The sequence below is a fragment of the Micromys minutus genome (assembly GCF_963924665.1).
Source record: "Micromys minutus genome assembly, chromosome: 1".
In the NCBI taxonomy this organism is placed as follows: Eukaryota; Metazoa; Chordata; class Mammalia; order Rodentia; family Muridae; genus Micromys; species Micromys minutus.
The window spans coordinates 68,482,622-68,504,276 of record NC_137969.1 but is presented as its reverse complement, the minus strand read 5'-3'; the positions used below and the strand labels follow the sequence as shown (position 1 = coordinate 68,504,276).

Here is a 21,655-nt window from a genome sequence, read left to right as displayed (position 1 = left end):
TACAGTCTCATGTCATCTGCAAATAGGAACACCTTGACTTCTACCTTTTGTATTTGTATCACACTATTTCTTTTTCTTATTGCTCTGTCTAGCACACCAAGGACTACATTAGTAAAGCAGAGAGAGCCTGGGAGTGCTTACTGGTACCTCAACTTAGGGAACTAGTTTTCATGTATTCCTCCATTTAATCAAACACTGGCTCTAGGTGCAGAGAAATATTTCTTCCTGGTTTTATTTCTTCAGAGCTTTCTTTTCAGGAATGAATGATGAGCTTTTTTTTTTCTATTGATCATGTGACTTCTTCCCCTTGGTCCATTTATGTGCTTTATTACCTTTACTTCTTATGTTGAACTGCCCTTGCATTCCTGGATTGAAATCAACCTGATGCTAGTGTAAGATATTTGAAATGTGTGGTTGAATTTGGTTTACAAATATGTTATTAAATTTTAGCCATTTTCATATGGTTCAGCAAGAAGATGATTGTACTTTAGTTCTCATTTCTTTTTACAGACTGATTGTTATACATAGGAGTAAGTTTTATCTGGTTTACTATAGTGGTAATCCTGGTTTCAAAAGAGAGTTATGGTATCTTATAAACTATTTTATTACTTTATTTTATGAACTATATTTGAGCCCAGAGATTTAAATTTTTATTTAATCTCTGATAGAATCTATCTGACTTAAGGCTGTGCCTTTCTTTATCTTTGAGATTCTGTAAGACTTTAGATTTTCTCTCCTGGTTAGTTTGGTGAAGGGTTTGTGAATCTTGTCCTTTCAAAGACCCAACTATTGGTACCATTGATTCTTTGTATTGTTTTAGTTTCATTAGTTTATGTGAAGTGTTTATACTTTGTTTCTTAACACCTTGGTTTCCTTTTTATTATCTTTATAAAATCTTGAGGTACACATTTATTTACACTGGATAATAACAATTGTTTATGTAAATACTCAGCCATAAACTTTCTCCTTAGAATTGCTTTTGTTGTGTTTCTATTGAGTCCATGCTTTCTTTTTCATTGAACTCTAAGAATTTTATATTTTCCACCTTAACTTTTTTTTTTTTAAAACTGGCCCACCAATCACTGAAGAGTATTTTTCTGGGCCATGAGACGGCTCAGTTGGCAAAGGCACTTATTTCCAAGCCCGATGACCTGAGTTTGGTCTCTGAGATCTACAAATAGAAAGAGAGAATGGGCTTCCACAAACTGCCCTCTAACCTTCATACATACTCCTCAGTATGCTTGCCTCCACATGCACATAGTCAGTCAAAGCAAATTGTTACAGAGCAGAGTGGATTCATCTCCCAGATGTGTAGCTCACACTTGTGATCACGTCATATAGAAGGCTGAGGCAGAAGGATCACGCTGAGTCTGAGGATATTTGGGGCTGTCTAGTGAGTTCTTGGACACAGAATAGGAGACAGTGTCTGAAATGAAGTGCTCTGTTTCTGTGCATCTCTGGAACTTCTTTTCATAAAATAAAACCTACTTTTATTTTTGTTCATGTGGATGTAGATATGTCTGTGCGTGCATGCAAGTGCATATAGAGGCCAGACAAAGGTATTGGATTCCCCAGAGCTGGAGACTCAGGCAGTTATGAGCTATCGAATGAGAGTATATGAACTCTAGCACACAAAAAGACCAGGAAATGCTCTTAAATACTGGGCCACCCCTTCCCCCTATTTGTGTATCTTCAGATAGATGTTTGGATAATGGATAATCTATGCTTTTTTTTTTTGATTCTAGAAAGCAGTTGGTTCTAGTAGTGTTCCTTGTTCTTCTCTAACCTGCATCTTATCCTGGAAGGCCTCTCCCTCCCTTACACCTTATTGCCTTGTCATCCTAGGTCACCTTTTCTGTCTGAGTGGAGAGGAGGTCCCTCTAATATAATGGTTCTTGACCATCCTAATGACTGGACCTTTTAATACAGTTTATGTTGTGGTGACTCCCCTCCCCCACTATACAATTATTTTATGCTACTTTATAACTGTATTTTTACTACTGTGAGGAATCATAATGTAAATATGTGATATTCAGGATTTCTGATAGGAGACCCCCCAAAATGGGTCATGACCCAAAGGCTGAGAGCAGCTCTCTATTGACATGTGTTCTACTAAAGCAAAGGTTAGCAAAATAAGGCAGATAACTGAAGGCTCCCCTGGCTCAGTGATGTCCATCGGTAGTGCTGACACTCAGAAGGCTGAGAACAGAAGGCTGTGAATTCAAGTATTAGTGGCTGTAAACTAGTTGAACAAAGAGAGGAAGGGAATGAGGCAAGAGTTGACTGGATTACCCAGGCTAGTGGGAGCCAGATAAACAAGAAACTCCTATTGTCTCTGTGGGGAGGGTACCAGTAAGGTAAGAGCCAGAGACATTTGGCTCTGTGTGTTCCAGTTAAGAGCACATGCCCTGCATCTTGTTTATAAGATGTGGCTCTTGTGTGACCCAAGTGTCTTCTTATGGTTAAGACAAACAGCCTGCTTTCTTCCTGACTGTCCTCTGGGGTTGCATAGTCCTTAACACACAGTAGGTTCTTAAGGATTTGACTGTATCTGGTTTACAGCCTCTGCCTCTCCTCAGTTCCACTGAAGGTATTGAATAACTTGACCATTTTTTTGTAACTGGTTTTAAACAGACTACTTTAAAAATCTGTTCTTGTTTGGGCTCCGGTCACATGAACTAGGTTGCAAGCCCCTGTAGGGTGCAAACCACGAGGTCTGTTTCTTTTAATTTTTACTGCAGAACTTTTGTCCAAAGCTTTCCCCAGAGCTGTTGGCTGACTCAGGAGCAGAAGGTCCCTGGAATAAGAATGAGGGTAGCAAAGCTGATATCCAGCGTTGGCAGTGCCTCTGCCCAGTCTTATGATGCTGGCAGATCCCGGAACCTTCTTATTGCTTAGCTGGCGCTTTGAAACTGTGATGATAATGCCTGTTCTGTAGGGACTAAGGATGTGGTTCAGTGGCTAAGTACCCTCTTTAGCATGCCTAAAGCCCAGGGTAAACCCCCAATGCCATTTTTTCTCTTTTTCTTTCTTTAAATTTTATTGGTTATTCTCTGTATTTACATTTTAAATGTTTTGCCCTTCCTCCCCACTCCCTTCCCTCCTCCCTCTCAACTTGATTGTGAAGGTGCTCCCATACCCAATCACCCTCTCCACCTCAGTGCCTTGTCTGATGATGATGTTCTTCCAATGAGGTTGCAAATCTTTCAGCTCTTTCAGTCCTTTCTCTAGCTCTTTCACTGGGATCCCCCTGTTCAGTCTGGTGTTTAGCGGCAAGCATCCTGATCTGTATCTGTATAGCTCTGGGAGAGCCTCTGAGGAGACATCCATGTCTGGTTCCTGCCAGTAAACATTCGTTGGCATCAGAACAGTGCTTGGGTTTGATGGCTGCATATGGACTGGTTCTTCAGGTGAGGCAGTCTCTGTAAATCTTTTCTTCAAGCCCTGTTCCTCTATTTGACCTTGTATTTTATCCCCTGTTCTGTTCTCCCATCTAAGAAGGAATGAGGCATCCACATTCTGGTCATCCTTCTTTTTGAGCTTCGTAAGTTCTGTGGATGGTTTCTTCGGTATTCCCAGCTATTTTATTTTTGGGGGGAGGTGGGGCTACTATCTTCTTATAAATGAGTACATACCATAAGTTTTTTTATTTGTTTGTTTTTTGTTTTTGTTTTATTTTATTTTTATTTTATTTTATTTTGTGACTGGGTTACCTCACTCAGAATGATAGCTTCAAGTTCCATCTATTTGCCTAGGAATTTTACGAATTTATTGTGTATATGTACTACAATTTAGGAATCCATTTCTCTGTTGAAGGACATCTGGGTTCTTTTCAGCTTCTGGCTATTATAAATAAGGCTGCTATAAATAGTATTGAGCATGTGTTTTTGTTAGATATTGGAGCTACTTTTGGGTATATGCCCAGCAGTGGTATAGCTGGGTCCTCGGGTAGTACTATGTCCAATTTTCTGAGGAACCTCCAGACAGATTTCCAGAGTGGTTGTACCAGTTTACAATCCCACCAACAGTGGAGGAGTGTTCCTCTTTCTCCGAATCCTTGCCAGCATCTGCTGTCACCTGAGTTTTTTATTTTAATCATTTTGACTGGTGTGAGGTGGAAACTTAGGGTTGTTTTGACTTAAATTTCCCTGATGATTAGGAATGTTGAACATTTCTTTAGGTACTTCTCAACCATTCGATATTCCTCAGTTGAGAAATCTCTGTGTAGCTCTGTACCCCATTTTTTATAGGATTATTCGATTCTCTAGGGTACAGCTTCTTGAGTTCCTTGTATATATTGGATACTAGCCCTCTATCAGATGCTGGACTGGTAAAGATCTTTTCCCAATCTGTTGGTTGCTGTTTTGACAGTGTCCTTGGCCTTACAGAAGCTTTAGAATTTGATGAGGTCCCATTTGTCAATTGTTGATCTTAGAGCATAAGCCATTGGTGTTCTGTTCAGGAAATTTTTTTCTGTGCCTATGTGTTCTAAGCTCTTTCCCACTTTCCCTTCTAATAGTTTCAGGGTACCTGGTTTTATGTGGAGGTCTTTGATCCACTTGGACTTAAGCTTTGTACAGGGAGATAAGAAGGAATCGATTTGCATTCTTCTGCATGCTGACTGTCAGTTTAACCAACACCATTTGTTGAAGATGTTGTCCTTTTTCCATGAATGTTTTTAGCTCCTTTTTCAAAGATCCAGTGACCATAGGTGTGTGGGTACATTTCCGGGTCTTTAGTTCTGTTCCATTGATCTACCATCCTGTCTCTCTACCAATACCAGGCAGTTTTTATCACAATTGGTCTGTAGTATAGCTTGAGGTCAGGGATGGTGACTTTCCCACAAGTTTTTTTTTTTTTTTTTTTTTATATTGTTGAGAATAGTATTTGCTACCCTGGGTTTTCTATTATTCCAAAAGAATTTCCAAATTGCTCTTTCTAACTCTATGAAGAATTAAGGTGGAATTTGAATGGGGATTGCATTGAATTTGTAAATTGCCTTAGGCAAGATGGCCATTATTTTGTTTAAAATCCTTGTTCTGCCTGTTTTGTGAGATATTGACAGATGTCAAACATCTTTTATCCTTAGTAGGTCTCTCCACCAGAATGTTTTCCCAAGGTTGTGGTGCCTGGATGTGCTAACAAGTACTCAGGAGGTTGAGGACTAGAGATTGCTTTAGCGCTTGCATTCATTAATGATGCTGTTAGTGATTCCTCTAGGCTCTGCCTAACAGCTGCCTAGCAACAGCTTGCATCTCTGTCCTTTAGGTACTAGCCAGGTACTAAGCATTATAGTGGGTACTCATAGCCTCACCCCTTGCTTTCTCACTGACTCCATCTTTGTTTCTCTCTCTTCCCCTCCCCATCTCTTTCCCTCCCTACCCAACCTGTCCGAGGCCAGACTCTTCTTTTCTTCCTCTAATCTTCTCCCGCTTCTCTGACCTTCTCAGTTCCCCTTTCTTTGTCTCTATTTGCTTCTCCAGGTCCCCTTTCCTTCCCATAATAAACTATTTTGTATTACATCTGTCCAAGATGGTGATTCTTCAGAGGAACACTTTGGCTGGGCTGCTATTGCATTATGCCACTGCATTTCATACAACACAACAGATAACTTTTCTCAAGGGCCTGTGTGTTTGTTGTGTGTCTTCCCTACATTTTACATGGTTGCTGGTCAAAGGCCTAATAGCCCCTCAAGTGCTGAGATAGGAGATTGTGATTCTTCCTTACATAGGAGGATTAGTATGATGATAAACAGTTCTTTCTATTCTTACCCTAGCAGCCGTTCCTGTGTTTATCTAGCTCTTTGAGTTTGGTTTATTGAGGTAAGAGGAACATGTGCAGTTAGTGCTTGAAAGTAAAGCTAATTCAATACACTTAAATCTGAGTTTGCTACCCTACAAAGCTGTGTGTGGGGAGGGAAGGAGGGAAGGAAGGCTGGGAGAGAGGGAAGCTAGGTGAGAGGGAAAGAGAGGAGAGGAGAGAGAGAGAGAGAGAGAGAGAGAGAGAGAGAGAGAGAGAGAGAGAGAGAGAGAGAGAGGGAGGGAGGGAGAGAGATGGAGAGAGACAGAGCCGGACACACACAAAGACTCAGAGAGATAATCAGTCAGTGGGGAACATTAGTGGATGGTGAATCCCCAGGGTGTCATCGAATGAATTGTTTTCAACATCGGTTTAATAAATATAGTTAAATAAATAATGTATGCTCTTTTAATACAAAAATAAATCTGAAGTTAGGAATTTTAACAAGCGGGTCCTGTGGGCTCTTGTTTTTTTTTTGTTTTAGTTTAGTTTAGTTTTGCTTTGTTTTTAAAGACAGTGTTATGTGTACTAAGTAACACGGGCTTTCTGGGCACTCACTATGTACCACAGGCTAGCTCTGAAATCGTTGCCTCTTTACTCCTGGGATGCCAGGCGTGCCAGGCAGGACAGCCATGTGTCACCATGTTTCCCATAAGCAAGCTCTTAAACATTGCCTTCTAAATTAAAGTTTACTAGATATAAAAGTAAAGTAAAAAGCAGGTGAAGATAATTTGATCTGTGCTTCCTTTATCCTTTCAAATGAGTTTTACAGTAAATATATAATTTTCTTCCTCTAAGTTGAACCAAATACCTATTGACCACATTTCCATGACAAAGTATATGATTTGTAGTTTTAAAAAATATTAGTTTTTTTTTTTGTGTGTGAGTGTTTCGTCTGCATGTATGTATGTACGTATGTGTACTATGTGTATGTCGATGCTCTTTGAATCTATAATAGGGTATTAGATAGATATCCTGGAACTGGTGTTACAGTTGGATGATTGTGAGCTGCCATGGGATGCTGGGAGCTGAACCCAGCTTTTCTGCAAGACCTGTGGATGGTCTTAGTCACTGGGCATTAAAAAGGAGAAGAAGAAGAAGAAAAAGAAAAAAAAAGAAGTGTTTATTAGGAATTTCATTGTTGTGAAAAGACATCATAACCAAGGCAACTCTTATAAGGACAAAATTTAATTGTGGCTGGCTTACTGGTTCTGAGGTTCTGTCTGTTATCATTATGGCAGGAAACATGGCAGGGTCCAGGCAGGCATGGCTCTGGAAGAGCTGAGAGCTCTGCATCTTGTTCCATGGTCACTTCCACTGTCTTCCAGGCAGCTACGAGGAGGGTCTCAAAGCCCATCCCCATAGTGATACACTTTCTCCAACAAGGCCACACCTACTTAAATACAGTCACATCTCCTAATAGTGCTGCTCTCTCCCTAGATTGAGCATATTCAAACCACGACAAAGTGTGTGTGTGTGTGTGTGTGTGTGTGTGTGTGTGTGTGTGTGTGTGTGAAACAAACTCAGGTACTCTAGAATAGCAGAAACTGTTCTTAACCACTGACTAACATAATATCAAATTTAATAATAATAATAATAATAATTTGGTAATGTTTCAAATCATTATCAATGTATTGATGAAAGTGATTATTGAGGATATCTATTTCAAGCTTGAGGATGAGGAAACTGGACTAAGGTTGTAACGTGGGATTAAGAGAGGGGTAGACTAGCAGCATACAGGCCTTTGGCTGGCACTGAGGGCTTTGCAGTTACCAGTGACAAAGGCAGCAGCAATACCAACATCCCTTGATAGGCTGTTGCCCACTGTGATGCTGTGTATATTGCCCATTCAATAGATGTGGCTTTGGCCAGTTGGTTTGGTTTGTACAAAATACAGGGTACAGCTCAGTTGGTATGAAAGAGAATAAAGATACGAATAGCTGAGCATATTCATATGTGTAGAATAACTAATTTTAATTATTATGATTGACAAGTTTTCATCTAATGAGAGGAAAAATTGAAAGAAATAAGAATCCTTTAATATGTATATCTATACGTTTGGGTGTGGAACACACAGATGAACCCTGATGGACTTCTGGTTTCTAGTCTCAGCCAGTTAGTACAGCTATGAAGTAGGGTTGAATTTAAATGATATCAGGCTAGTATGTTCTCTACTTTTATTATGTACTTTAAGTTGGCCTAGATTCACTACATGTTCAATTGGGCCTTGAATTTACAATTTTGGGATTATAGGTTCGTGCACCATCATTCCCTGCTTGCTAAAGAACTGTGCAGATATGCAAGTGTGTGCTTGTGGAATCCTGATTCCTCAGCTTCTGTGAGAGACACAGACCTTAATGCCTCTGCCCACATCCCTGGACTTGATAGAGTGCTTTCTCCAGACAGAAAAAGGGTGATCAATATTCTCCAGTCGAGTCCAACTGGCAGAGTCAAAAATTCTCTATTTTTCATAATAAAGACTTCACGCTTCAATAAACTGAATACTCTCTTGGAAAATCAGGGCTTTACAATTGTTTAATTTTACGATTTTGAAAATATTTAAGACATACCATTTGTATCACCAAACAATATTTTATGTGGTGCTTAGAATTTAATCTGAATCTTGACAAATATTAAGCAGCTGTCTGCCACTGAGCAGCTTCCCTTACCCTTCTGGGAAAATTTTTTTTTTCCCATATAATCCAGGCTGGCCTTGAGCTCACTATATAAACCAGGCTGGCTTCAAACTTGCTTCTATTTTACTATGCAAATGTGTCCCCTCCTGCCCCCCTCCGCAGTTGTGTGTAGTTTTAAGTTCTACCCACCCTTAGCTCCAGGAAGTGACCACACTACCAGCCCCAACCCTGCTTCATTTGAATCCTCAGACAAAACACACACACACACACACACACACACACACACACACACACACAGTTTGTTTCTTTTCAACTTGCCTAAGGACATAATTGCTGGGCACTACAATTTCCTGTCTGGACAAGTTTGCCCTTAATAATATTTTTATGTCTACTCTTCTCACCTGCCCAAAATTTCAGAGTCTAGTCCCAGTCAGCCCAGCCCCTGCCAAACATACCCGCTTGTAGTAGTGGCTGCAGAGCCCAGCTCTTCCCAAAACTTCACATGACTGATGGTTTCTTCTCCCTCCAAAACCTGGCAAAAAACCCTCCTCTTCTCCTTCCTTGTGTCTGCCTTTTGCTCCTGGGACCCGGAAGCTTCCTGTGTACCTTCTGCCCAGAGTTGGCCCTCAGCTTTCTTTCCTGACAGATCAAAACCCAGTTGGTTAACATCAGAACCGCCTCCTAGACTCCTCTCTAGGATTCCAATTTCTCAGCTTCATATGCCATATTATTTTCATCCTTGCTTCCTTAACTCTAGTACTGCCTTTTGATAGAATAATATAAAAGGACCCCAAGAAGTATTGTTTTAGCATTAGATACATTATAATACTTCTTAAAAATTAATCCTAAGCTACACCTCGCTTTTCTGTATTCCAGGGTTCAATAATGTTTAAATCAACTGTACACCTCCGATCAGATATTAAAAACGAACACTGTGAACATAATGAATGTATGTAGATTCTCCTCTGTATTCCCTAGACAATATGTTATCACATCTATTCATTCATGTTGTATTGGAGGATTATAATTAATATAGAGATAATTTTGAGTATTTAAGGGAATGTGTGGGTATTATATGAAAGCATGGTGCATTGAGCATCTTTGGACTTTGAAGTCTATGATCCAATGCAGTGGCCCTGGCACTATTTCTCCATGGATACTAAAGGACAGCCATAGGCTACAATGGTATCAATCAGATGTAAATAAACTTGACTATCTGGAGTACCTAGTCACTTTTCTGTACTCTGTGTTACTTAAAATGTACAATAAGGTGCATCCTAACAATAAGGTTTTGGGGTCAGCATGTGTTCATGACTAGTGGAATTTATGAATCAAAATCTCCAACATCATTAGCCTGCATATGTAGCTTTCTCATTCCCTACAACCCCCCTTCCACCCCCAATGCAACAGTAACTGGAAATAAGGAGTGTTGTGACTTTAGAGGATATTTATTAGAGTATGTATTTATTTGTTGCTTCCTGGTGAGGTCAAGCCTAGATTCTTATGCATACTTAATTAGCCAGCTGCAGAGAGCTAAATCTCCAGTCTGGACTTTCTGTGGAAAATATGAGTTAAAGGGTGGAATACTTGTGGAATGACAGGACTGAAGAGGAAATGTTAAAAGGTTAAAGGAGAGTAGAAAAGAATCAGAGTACCAGGTGACCCAGTGGCATGAACTTTCCAAGTACCTTATGCTTTTGATGGATATTAAATCATTTGAAAATGTCACGCTTAAAGACAACATTACCCACCTTCTTTCTTGTCCCTATATATGTACAAATTGAAGAGCCATAGTGATATTTGAGCTGTTTTCAACCACTTTGTATTCTGTGCACCATGGGTATGCTCTGGTAATTAACCACTTGAGACTTGGGGTAGAGTTTCGTAGGTAGTATTCCTAGTTAGGTTCAGGATTAACTTCAGTTCTGTAGAGAAGAAATTTTTAATTTAGCTTAAAATCATTGGGAGATCAAAGACTGTCCTAATGACTGACAAGACAAAATAACCATCATTTTTGCTTGAGTTGTTGTGCTGCATTTTGAAGACATATTTTGAGACTAGTTTATTTTAACAGACTGAAATTGGAAGAGGCACAAGAAATCATGTCTAGTGGTTTTGACAGAATTTGATGTTATGGTTTAAATTTAGGATGAGACTCTGCAGCTCAGTTGTAAGGGGACTGAGCTTCTCTACCTCATGAAAAGCCTTGGTTGACTTATAAAACATACAGCAACCAGCACAAAATTTACTTCTCATATCCAATGTATAGATTGGGGCCTAGTTTGGTAAAACTCTGAGCTAAGAATTGCTGCTAAACTTTCAAAGGTGTTTTCAAACAATCCAACTAGGCAAGAATATTTGACAGTGACTCATGCTGGCCCAAAGCCCCAAACAAGGACTATTTGGTCCTTTAGAGAATGAATTGGCTGGAGCAGCCTTGTTACTGGACTGTCTCTCAGGTCTCCTCTTGGATTCCTGGTTTCTTTCAATGGTGTTGAAAGAATTCAGAGGACATGCGCGCACGCACATCAGTAGAGAAGGCTTTTCTATAGAAGAAGGTATCTCACCCTCACCACTCTCAGCAGATGGCCAGAGAAATTATTGTGTTCATCTGCATTTTAAGTAGTAGTCATATTGCTTCATTCTTTCCCTCAGGTTCTTTTTATTTTTTAAGACAGGGTCTCATGTAGACCAGACTGGCCTTGAACTTGCTTTGAGCCAAGGATAGCCCTGAATGTCTGATTCTGCTACTGTTGCTTTTCAATGCTGGGATTATAGGCATGTTGCACCGTGCCTCGTTTTGTTGTGTGCTATTTCCAAAGGCCCTAAAACAGGCAGCTTTTCCTAAGAGATGTTTTCCTGGCCAGGTGTTTCATGGGTCAGTTTGAATTAATTCTTAAGGAGAGGACAGTGCTAGAAAGCCCTGGAATAGAAAGTAAGTGATCTTATTAGGTTTAGATAGTTACCATCTGGTGATATACAGTTTAGAATATTATGTCTGAACCCAAGCCTGAGATAGTAGTAAGACTTCATCCATTTGACCAATAATCAGGATCCTGAATTTTTATTTTTTGGTTTTATAAGCTGACAATTAGGGGAGAAAAGTCCATCTTTGGTGATCTCTAATATCTAACTAGCTACTCAAATGGGTTTGGCATTTTATTTCTGGAATTGAAGCCTGACTGCTGAAGTTGAGAGACAAAGTATTAGAGCAACAGAGATAACTAAATTTCAAAAGCAGGTTCAGAAAGGGAAAGGGAATGTCTCTGTGCCAAAATTCTCGAGAGAGGAGGAATGTCCATGAGCTGGTGTGGTTAGAAGGTCTTTCTCAGTTGATCCCCAAGTGCCTTTGTCAGAAGTCTATAGAACACCTCCACCCCTTCTCAGCTCCCACTTTGCATTTTTCTTTAGGAGTATTAAATTTCTAATCAATATGCATGTTTTGTGGCAGTAGTTGACATAATAATGGTGTTTGACTATAGAATATTATAAAGGAGTGAGTACTGCAGAGGCCAGCAGGTGCTATAGGTTCTAAAGCAAGACCATTGAGTGGTTACTGTCTTTATTATTAAGGTGAAGCCTCTATTTTAGAATGACAAGCAATAGAAAGGTGATGTCTTTAAGAATTTTAGGAGGGCCAAGAGACAAAAGAAAGTGTGTGTGTGTGTGTGTGTGTGTGTGTGTGTGTGTGTAAATTTCCTTTCTATATTCTGGCTAGAATATGAATAAATATGCATTACTGAATAGCATTGTAATATTCTATACATGCTCCAAATATTTCTTTGTTCCTCTCTACAAATTATCATATTTGTAATTTGTGTGCTCTAAGGAAACATATCACTTAAGTGAAGGATTAGATATTAATAATGCACCATTTAATAATACCATTTAAGTAAATATGTTACATAAAAGAGTTCATAGAGGGTTCTACAATGGTTTGGAAGGGGCTCATAGGGGTTTTTCAGGATGCTTGGGTTTGATTTAAAGTTGAAAAATGAACTTACAAGAGGGAGAAATAGTAGGAATCAAGAAGAGAGGATAGTTGTAACATGGAAGGGACCTGGAAGACGTTCCCTATTTCTTCTGCTTTAGTTTGTGGATGTAGAGAAAATATTGTACAAATTTCTGAATTTTAAAATGTTGGAATACTAATAGTTTGTATCAGATTTTGACCTGAAACTAGGTCCCACAATTTTTCTTTATTTCCCAAAATTGTGAAACCCATAAAAGGACCATGTACCCATTGGGCATCAAGGGAAACTTACTTTGGCCAAGGTTAGAAATAGAGAATAAAGGTTCAATTTAGATTCTAAAACCATGGGAAAAAATAGTTTTAGTTAACTTGTAAAAGATGTGAGGGGGAGTCATAGGCAAATAAAGAGATGATATTTACATCTTTTATTAGTCTTGTTAGAAGTTTACCAGGAGTTGGATGTCAACTCTTTATTCTCCCTTTATAATATTTTAGTATATTATAGTCACAAATATTATAATATTTATATAAATATATCTATCTTATATTTATATAAATAAATATAGCTATTATAGTCATAAAATTATATGACTATAATTTTAGTCATAGCCATGACAGTTGTCAACTGTGATGGCATTAGAGGGTGTGTCAATTGGCATACAGATAGGAGTATAAAAAGTTTGAGGCAGTCTGTCACTTAGGCTGTGATCTTCAGTCTAACCAGTTTCATGCTCGCCTAAACAGGAACTTCTGGTCGACCTGCAGCCTGTCCTCAATAATGCATAAAATTAGTATAAGACAGAAATTCAGCCAGCTCATCAGAATAGTACTTTACATAGTCACTAAAAATAGATTAGAGACTGGATCCTAGACTCTCATGTTTGTTTATCTTTAGAGTCTAACAATGACCAGTGGAGTAGAGGTGACCAAGTTGCCCACCACTCTGTTCTTCCAAAATTATTCTACAGTATAAAGAATGTTGAGACATGGACCAGCAAGACCCAGTCTTCTACGGTCTGTTCCACTTAGCAACCAGTAACTGACAGAAACTTCTAGGCTCTGGGTGAAGGATGGGGTCCCCTTCTTTTTTCAGTACATCAGTTGCTTACTGTTACGCCTATAAGAAACTGATTTATCTTGGTTCTCCAGATCTCTGATTCTTACAGCCTTCCTGCCCAAGCTTTGCAGGGAGGAGTTATAATATAGATGTCCAGTTTATTTCTGACTAGTCCACAGACATTTATTCTCTATGACGTGTCATTTGTTTGTCTTGATGTCTGTAGAACTTCCCTCTATGCTGTATCCTCCATTCTTAATGAGTCTTCTTTGGAGAAATGACAAAATACTTAAATTTAGACATTCAATAGAAAGCTGTTTCTTCTGTTAAAAATTATTTGGACTTTTATTTTATTATATGTGTGTGGGTGTTTTGCCTGTATGTATGTTTGTCACATGTGTGTGATGCCTGCAGAGGCCAAAAGAGAATCCCCTGTAACTGGAGCCATAGTTGAATGTGGGCCACCATGTAGATTCTGGGAAAAGAACCAGGGTCCTCTGTCAAAGGAGCAAGTTCTTTTAACGGCTGAGCTATCTTTCCAGACCCCACACATAGTTGTTTCTAGGCAGCAATTGAAAACATTTAAATCTTTTTCTTCTTCAGGATGACTTTTATTTCCTGTCCAGATTCCTTGCCTGTTTTATGGGCGGATACCTTTGTCTGTGCTTCAGTCTCTTCCTTTCCCTAGTCCTGGGTCTAAGACAGTGAATGTCAGTCAGTCTCTGACATTTCTAGGCCCAAAATGGTGGCAGTTTGAGTTACTGCTTCCACAAAGAATACTCTTAAGCAGGGAGAAAAATGGAGAATTGCTTAATTAAATCTCAAAGGGGTGGAGGTTCTATTCAGATGGAGAATGTATAGTAAGTAATAGAGACCATTCTCTTTTCAAGCAAGATGTGTTTGGGAGCCTGGGAGAGCATACCCTCCTGCCTTTTCCTATGTGGTGTCTGGCTTCACATTGCAGTTTCATTCTTTGGGCTCCTTTCTGCACACAAGTAGCCTTGGAGACCGTTGCTCACTAGTGATGTTTACTATCCTCTCGGGAGCATTCTGAGCCAGGTGATCTGCCAGCCTCCCTCTAATAACTGTGTTTCATATGCAGGGAGAACACTGTTGGAGAAGCTGTTTAGCCAGCAGGAGAACGGGCCTCCAGAAGAAGCAGAAAAATTTTGCTCCCGGATCATTGCCATGGGTCTTCTACTTCCTTTTAGTGACTGCTTCAGGGAACCGTGTAATCAGAATGCTGGGTCAAGTTCAGCTCCATTTGATGTAAGTAGGAGAATCCACTTCTGTCTGGAGGGTGAACTGCAATTGGAGTAACAGCTGTGATATGTGTCTGCCCAATCACCCTATAATTTAAAAACAACTTGTGATGCAAGCTTCCTCCCCTGGGCCACTCTAGGGTGCAGGTTGTCTATTTCTATATTTTTATTTGAACTAGGGCATTACATGTAGTTGCCAAACCTTAAAAAACAAACAAACAAACAAATAACAATAACAACAACAAAGAAACAAACAAACAAAACCCAGACCCTTAGTTTTCTAGACTGCTTTAATAAGGCTCATTAAGATTACTCAGAATTTTTCTTTTCAGTAGAGATTGAACCATAATTTTATTTTCTGGTGAAGGTTGAACCTGCATATGCAAATGTTTTTCCTTGAAACACACCTCACACATCAGTATCTCTGTGCTGATATAAACATTCCTTCAGAAGCAGCACCAAAGAGCAAAGTACTAGTCCCAGTGGGTCACAGGTTTCCATGGGCACTAGAATGCTATGTGAGTGTTTTCCAAGCTCATTTGTGTACTAAACATTGGCAAGAAGAAGCAACAGCATCTGCCCCTATCCAGGCCCCGACTCAGCAAGGGTTAATAGTGAGGAACTTCAAAGGCATGATTGTAAGGCATCATGAACGTCAGCACTCCTGGATTAGGACTAGCATCTTCAAATCAGAATAGTGTTAACTTCTTCAGGTATGTGGTGCATGCATAGCATGGCTCTGAGGATACACCTAAAACTGAGAATTCTCATAAATGCATCTTTCATGAGAAACTGGGAGGTTTGGGTGGATGTCTTGAGCACAGATCAGAAACTGAGTGTTTGAGGACATTGAATTATGATCACATGGGTATTTACTTTTGTTTCAGATTTGCCAAACATACTTCCAAAGACAGTGAATGTGAACATAGACTGATGTCAAAAGCTGATTGTAGAGCCAGGTATGGTGGCTCATGGCCATTATCCCAGTTTCTGAGAGGCTGACGCAGGAAAATTAAGAGTTTCAGGTTAGCCTGATCACACAGTGAGGCTGTCTTTTCCCCAGAAAAGTGTCCATGCTTGGTGCTTTCTTCTTCCTCCTGCTGACCAGTCCTAACTGGTCATCTTTCCACGCTCTTTTATTATGAGCAGAAAGAATCTCATAAATTATTCTGAGATCTCAGTTCTGACTTAGAAAAATTTCTAGATAACTCCATGATTTGTGAGCCTTCTTTGAGATCTTTCCTTCTTTCTTTCCTTCTTCCTCTCTCCCTCCCTCCCTCCCTTTCTTTTTCTCTTCCTTCCTTCCTTCCTTCCTTCCTTCCTTCTTTCCTTTCTTTCTTCCCTTCTTTCTTCTGAAAGTTATCAAATGATGTAGCAGTTAATCACTGATAGGTAGACCTTTTTCCCCTCTGAAAAGAATGAGACAGTTTTAGAAGTTTCCTCTCTTCTCTGTGGGAGCTCATTCTGTAGCCGGAACTTGGGTACTACAGCATAGAGTATTATAGATCTATCTTCTGTAGCTGTCGATATGGAATTTGGAGATATTGTAAACAAAATACAGGTAAAGGAAAGCACCAGCTGTGTTTGTATTGCATGCTGTTATCTAATTATATCAGCCTTTGTCATCTTCATCAGAAGAATTGTGACTAGTTGCAGGGTACTTTCAAAATCTAGCCTGTTGATGCTACCTCAAAGAAGGGAGTCAGAGTGGGGTCATTCAGATCCCAGCTACTCTTCTCAGCTGTATGTAACACTGTTCAAGCTTCAGGTGGTCTTATAGTCTTGGAAGGTGATAGAATATTTGGTGTGTGCAAAGTTAACTAAAAGGGCAGAGAAGTTTGTCTCTGCAGTTATAGGTACATTGTCATCTGGGCTGGAATGAGACTCTTCAGTGATGTAGCTGTCCATGGAGTCATCAACTCCACTGTAGCATCCCTCTTCCTTGCTATGTAAGCAAGCATGATCAAGCCATTGGTTTGACATCTATGGACATCTATGGAACTGTTATATTGAATGCCATTGTTGCCCTAGTTGGGAGGAATAGATGTGTGAGTATGAATTCCATCTTCTTATCCCAGAAAAAGTTCACATGACAGTTTAGCACTTGATTTTTCTGAAAACTATTATCAAATTAACTGCATTTTCCTCAATAAAGCTCATAACTAAAAAGTTTTTTTCACCCAGTAAATATGAAACTGGAACCAATCGAAAAGAATGGGATAATCTTTGTCCTCTAAGCTTCTTTAAAAACTATTCATTTATTATTGTGATGCTACAGGATGAACTCAGGTCCCCAAACATGCAAGAAAAGTGTTCTACCAATGAGCCTTTTCCTTTTTCTTTTCAAGTTAATCTGGTTATTTCTCATGTGTCACCTCACTCTGCCTGGGTATTAACAAGACTAGAAAGACTTCTTCAGCCATGCTATCTCGGAAGATGGTTAAGTGTCATGTGGAATTGTGAAAATAAAACCAAGAACATAGGATAGGGATTCTATTCCCCAGCTAGAAGAGATTGTTTCCTTCTTGTCCTATTCCTTACCTCTACCTCTCTAGTGCCTCTACCAACTGAGCACAAAACAGAGGCAATTAAAGTAGTCTCATGGGAAATGTTGTTCCATACTCTAAAATACCAGATCATCAACAGTACCAGGACTTACTGAGTACAGACATAAGGACATTTATTTTTCTCAAGTTACAAAGGACACAAACATATTGGAGATTAGAAAGACTGGGGGGGGGGTGGAAAAGGATGTGTTCATCTCCAGGGAGAAACTTCTTTCATAATTATTTTCTCCACTGATTTCCAGAAAAGAGTTTTTGACTACCATTGACAACCAAATATTCTCCCAGGGATAGTTCTTTGCATGATGGAACCCAGTAGGTTTCAGTTTATGACTGGCACTCTTTCTGTTCCTTGATTTTGTGAAAACATTCTACCTGCCTTTATTTATAGGCATTAACAAAAAAAATCTATAGTTTTTGTTATGAGGAATCTTACTGATGCAGTTTATAAATTGACTTACTTCAGCTAAAGTTTTCAAATGTGTCTTGTCTTAGGGCTTACCATTTTTATTCCTCCTGCTGTAAATGAACATTGTATTTTCCTTCACATTGCTTGATAAAGGGTTTGTGAATTTTAAAACACACATGTAGTTTTGAGGGTTTATGTCAACTCTTCCACAAATGCTAAGGAAGTTTATCTTATATACCAGGTGCCAATAAAATTTACTAGAAAATAATTCAAGTAAAATGAAATGCTTTATTAAAATAACAACCAAAAAGGAGGAGAGAGCTATCACTATAAGTCAATGGTCAAAGGAAAATACAATGGTCTGTGTGGTGTTTTTAGTGAGGATGGTTCCCTTAGATTCAAATACTGAATACTTGATCCCCAGTGTGCGATGCAGTTTGGGAATGAGAAGAAGGTATGGATCACTTGTGGGAGGGCTTTTATGTTTTAAAAACTCATTGCATTACCAGTAAGTTCTCTCTCTGTCTCTGTCTCTATCTCTGTATCTCTATCTGTCTCTTTCTGTGTGCACATCTATCTATCTATCTATCTATCTATCTATCTATCTATCTATCTATCTATCTATCTATCTATCTATCTATCTCTCCCAGGTCTCTAGTTCTCTTGGGCTCATAGTTGCTTTGTCAAAATACAACCCCTCCACTACTGCTCCAGCACCATGCTTGCTTGGCCTGCTAGCCCATTCCCTGCTGAGATGGTCATGGACTCACTCTCTCAAACTATAAATAATCTTCAATTGAATGCTTTCTCTTGTAAGTTGCCTTGCTTAAAGAGTTTTTATGGCAATGGAAAGTAACTGAGACATTCTGTAATTCCAGCGCTTCAGAGGCTGAGATGGGGGCACATGAGTTTAAGGACAGTGTGGGATATAGAAAAACTATGTCTTAAAATTAAACAGGGGGTGGAGAGATGACTTGGTGGTTAAGAACACTGACTGTTCTTCCAGAGGTTCTAAGTTCAATTCCTAGCAACCACATGGTGCCTCACAACCATCTGTCACGGGATCCAGCGCCCTCTTTTGGTGTACCTTAAGATGCCTAAAGTGTGCTCACATAATAAGTAAATAAAATTATGAAGGAAAAAAAGCAAAGTGTACAAGTCAGTAAGAGGTGACCATTGGTAAAAAATGCTTATGCCATCAAAAAGGACAAAAACAAGGGTTGAAGAGACAAAGAGACTGCCTAGGTTTCCACTGGTGTCTACTTACGTAAGTGGTGCATACCAGTGTGCTTGTACATGGTCAGTTTTATGTACATGAAGGAACTCAGCCATGCTCATTCCATTTGATTGATATTTACAAATGACAACAGGTCCTGGTTAGTTGATAATGTCCTGGAGACAAAATGAGACTTTCCAGAGGATAGGAGGCTATTTATTAGAGTATAATTGTGATTGCAAAGTTTTATATCATTTCATTGAAAGGGTTTTCTCTGATTGTTTTTTTTTTTTTCTCTACTGGAAATAGGACTTACTATTCCCTGAGCAATATCCTCAACTCTTGTTTCTTGTGTTTCTGAGGGGTGATTATGAGGGCTTGGCTACTACTTTCACTTTTATTTGGGGATCTTCTCAGTGAAGAGCCAAGTCCCTTGTTGGGAGCCGAGTCCCTAGCACCATTGGAAGGGAAACAAGAAAACCACTGAAATGAGGACAGTACAAGACTAAGCAAGTTAGAGAAGAGCATTTCCAAATGTACCCAACCCATACACTACCATTGACCATGGGACAGAAAACAGCAAGCGTGTATCAGAAGAGTCTCTGCTGGCCACACTTTGCTTGTAACCTGTGAGTGAGGCAAACTCTGCCACTCTTCTATCTCCAGAGATTACGAACCCAGTGCTGAGAACTGTATAGGAGGACCAGTCTCCACGATTTTAAATCCTACTTGAAATTAAAGTCCTTGGTGAGAGATGGGGATACTGCAGTCAGAGATTCTACTGGAATTTCAGAGTTCAGCCAATTAAACCCAAAGATTATGGAAGACAGTTTGCTTCAAGGATTGGTCTAACACTGACCTCATTAGAGTTCAAGGATGCTCCACAGTGATGCATTCTGCTCCTAGCTACCGACAACGGGACTGATGAGCCCCTGCATCTAACTGTTGGCATGCTCACCTTCTAACACCTGAACTTCTGAACATGCTTCTCTTAGAGACTTCTTTTCAGCTGTCCCTCACTCTGGAGTTATGGCACATTGACTTCTCTGACTTCTGCTCTCTTCTTGTTACAATGCCCCTAAGGTAGATCAGACTTCAACAGCAGGTTCTATCTCAAAATGTTACTTAGCCATAGCTCCATGAGTCATGGTAAATGACAATATGGATCTTCTCTTAAATGCTTTGTCATTGAACAAGAGGGGCCACAAATTCAATCAATCCTCAAACTGGACTTAAGGCTTTCAAAATTTCTAGTCTTATTCTTGAATACTAGGGCTGCCACCCTTTTAAGTGGGCCACCTAGTTTTCTTTTGATAATGCTTCTGTCTTCTCTCCTGACAGGGGAGCCCTGGCTTCAGCTATTTGCTGTATCTGTGTGCTGCCCAATTGTTTTTTCTGCATCTGTCTTCTGTGTCTCTGCCTGTTTTGATTGTCTCACCAGCTCTGGTCTGGTTTCTGATGCCCATTGCATCTTCTTGTCTTTGAATTGGTGTCAAATAGTTGTTACACCTCTGTTTATTCACTCTGCTGATTAGTGGAGTGTAACTTATTTTTAATCTAGCCTTGTGAGTGAAATTTTACTTTAAAAACAGATTTTATTTTCTTTTTAATTATTTGTATATGTGTGTCTTTGTGTGGATATGTGCAGGTGTTCTTGACACCCAGAAGAGAGTGTGAGATATCCTGGAGCTGCAGTAATAGGTAGTTATGAGGTACCCAGGGTAGTTTCTGGGAAATTAATTTTTGTCCTCTGCAAGAGGACTAAACTCTTAACTCCAGTGCTCTCTCTCTAGTCCCATTTCTATCCCTCTTCTTGGGACACTATTCAGAATGAAAGGCCACTCCTTTAGTCACCATGTTTGTATACCCACATCTGCAACTGTCCTATAATATTACATATATTAAATTGAATGTTCACCCAGTAATGTCTAAGTGCAAATCAAACTTTGTGTGAAGGTGTGTATTCTCTTGAGCTGTAGGACTATGTTTACTTGAAAGGTCTCCCCAGAGTGGTTAAGAGCAGAATCTAGACTTAGGTTTCAATCCCATCTCTTCCATGTATGAAGAGATTATGATTTTGCAGCATCATATTACAGTTTTTTCAGTGATAGTCATATCATATTTAAGAATTGTCTTTATAGATAAATAAGTTTAAGTTAGAAGTCATTTTGCACAACAGATTTTGTGAATTTTTAAATTATTGTGTTTTAAATAGATCCTGCTTAGCCATTCCACAAGTGTGCTGTGGTTTGTGCAGAACAGGGTTTAAGGAAGGCCTTAGTGAATGAGAACATGATGAACCAAAGAATCTATTCAGGAAGTTGTTGTAAATGATCAGGTATTACTTATGTCCATCATGAAAACACTTGGAGAGATGGAATGCACAGTGAGCATTATCGGCTGTGAGACTCAGCTTTGTGTTGGGTTTCTGTTTTTTATTGCTTTCATTTCTTATTCCATTTGCTAGTCTTGATTTTACTGCTGTGATCGCCGCATTCTTGATAAGGGTCTCACTCCTTTATGACTTTCTAGTGCAGCAGAATAGAAGTGCAAAGACCAGGGAGAGATACAGGGAAGTAACTACAAGTTGTAAAGGTGAATGCATCATGCCTGCTGGCTGTTGTGCACATGACCATTCTGTAGTCACTCCATTTTCCTGTTCTTCTGCAGAATGTTATGTTCACATATGACTGGCTTATTTAACTCTCTTTGTATGTATGTGTGAATGTTGGAAACACC

At 39.4% G+C, this 21,655-nt stretch overlaps 1 protein-coding gene across 1 annotated transcript in view; it reads left to right on the top strand.

The window, feature by feature from the left end:
• The window catches only part of FMN2 (formin 2), a gene marked incomplete at both ends in the record, with an annotated part of 296,886 nt that overhangs the window by 13,995 nt on the left and 261,236 nt on the right, over window positions 1–21,655 (top strand). The window contains one exon of the mRNA XM_080929057.1: window positions 14,568–14,734. Coding sequence (XP_080785183.1) covers window positions 14,568–14,734 — 167 coding nt within the window. The remainder of the gene's footprint in view (window positions 1–14,567; window positions 14,735–21,655) is intronic.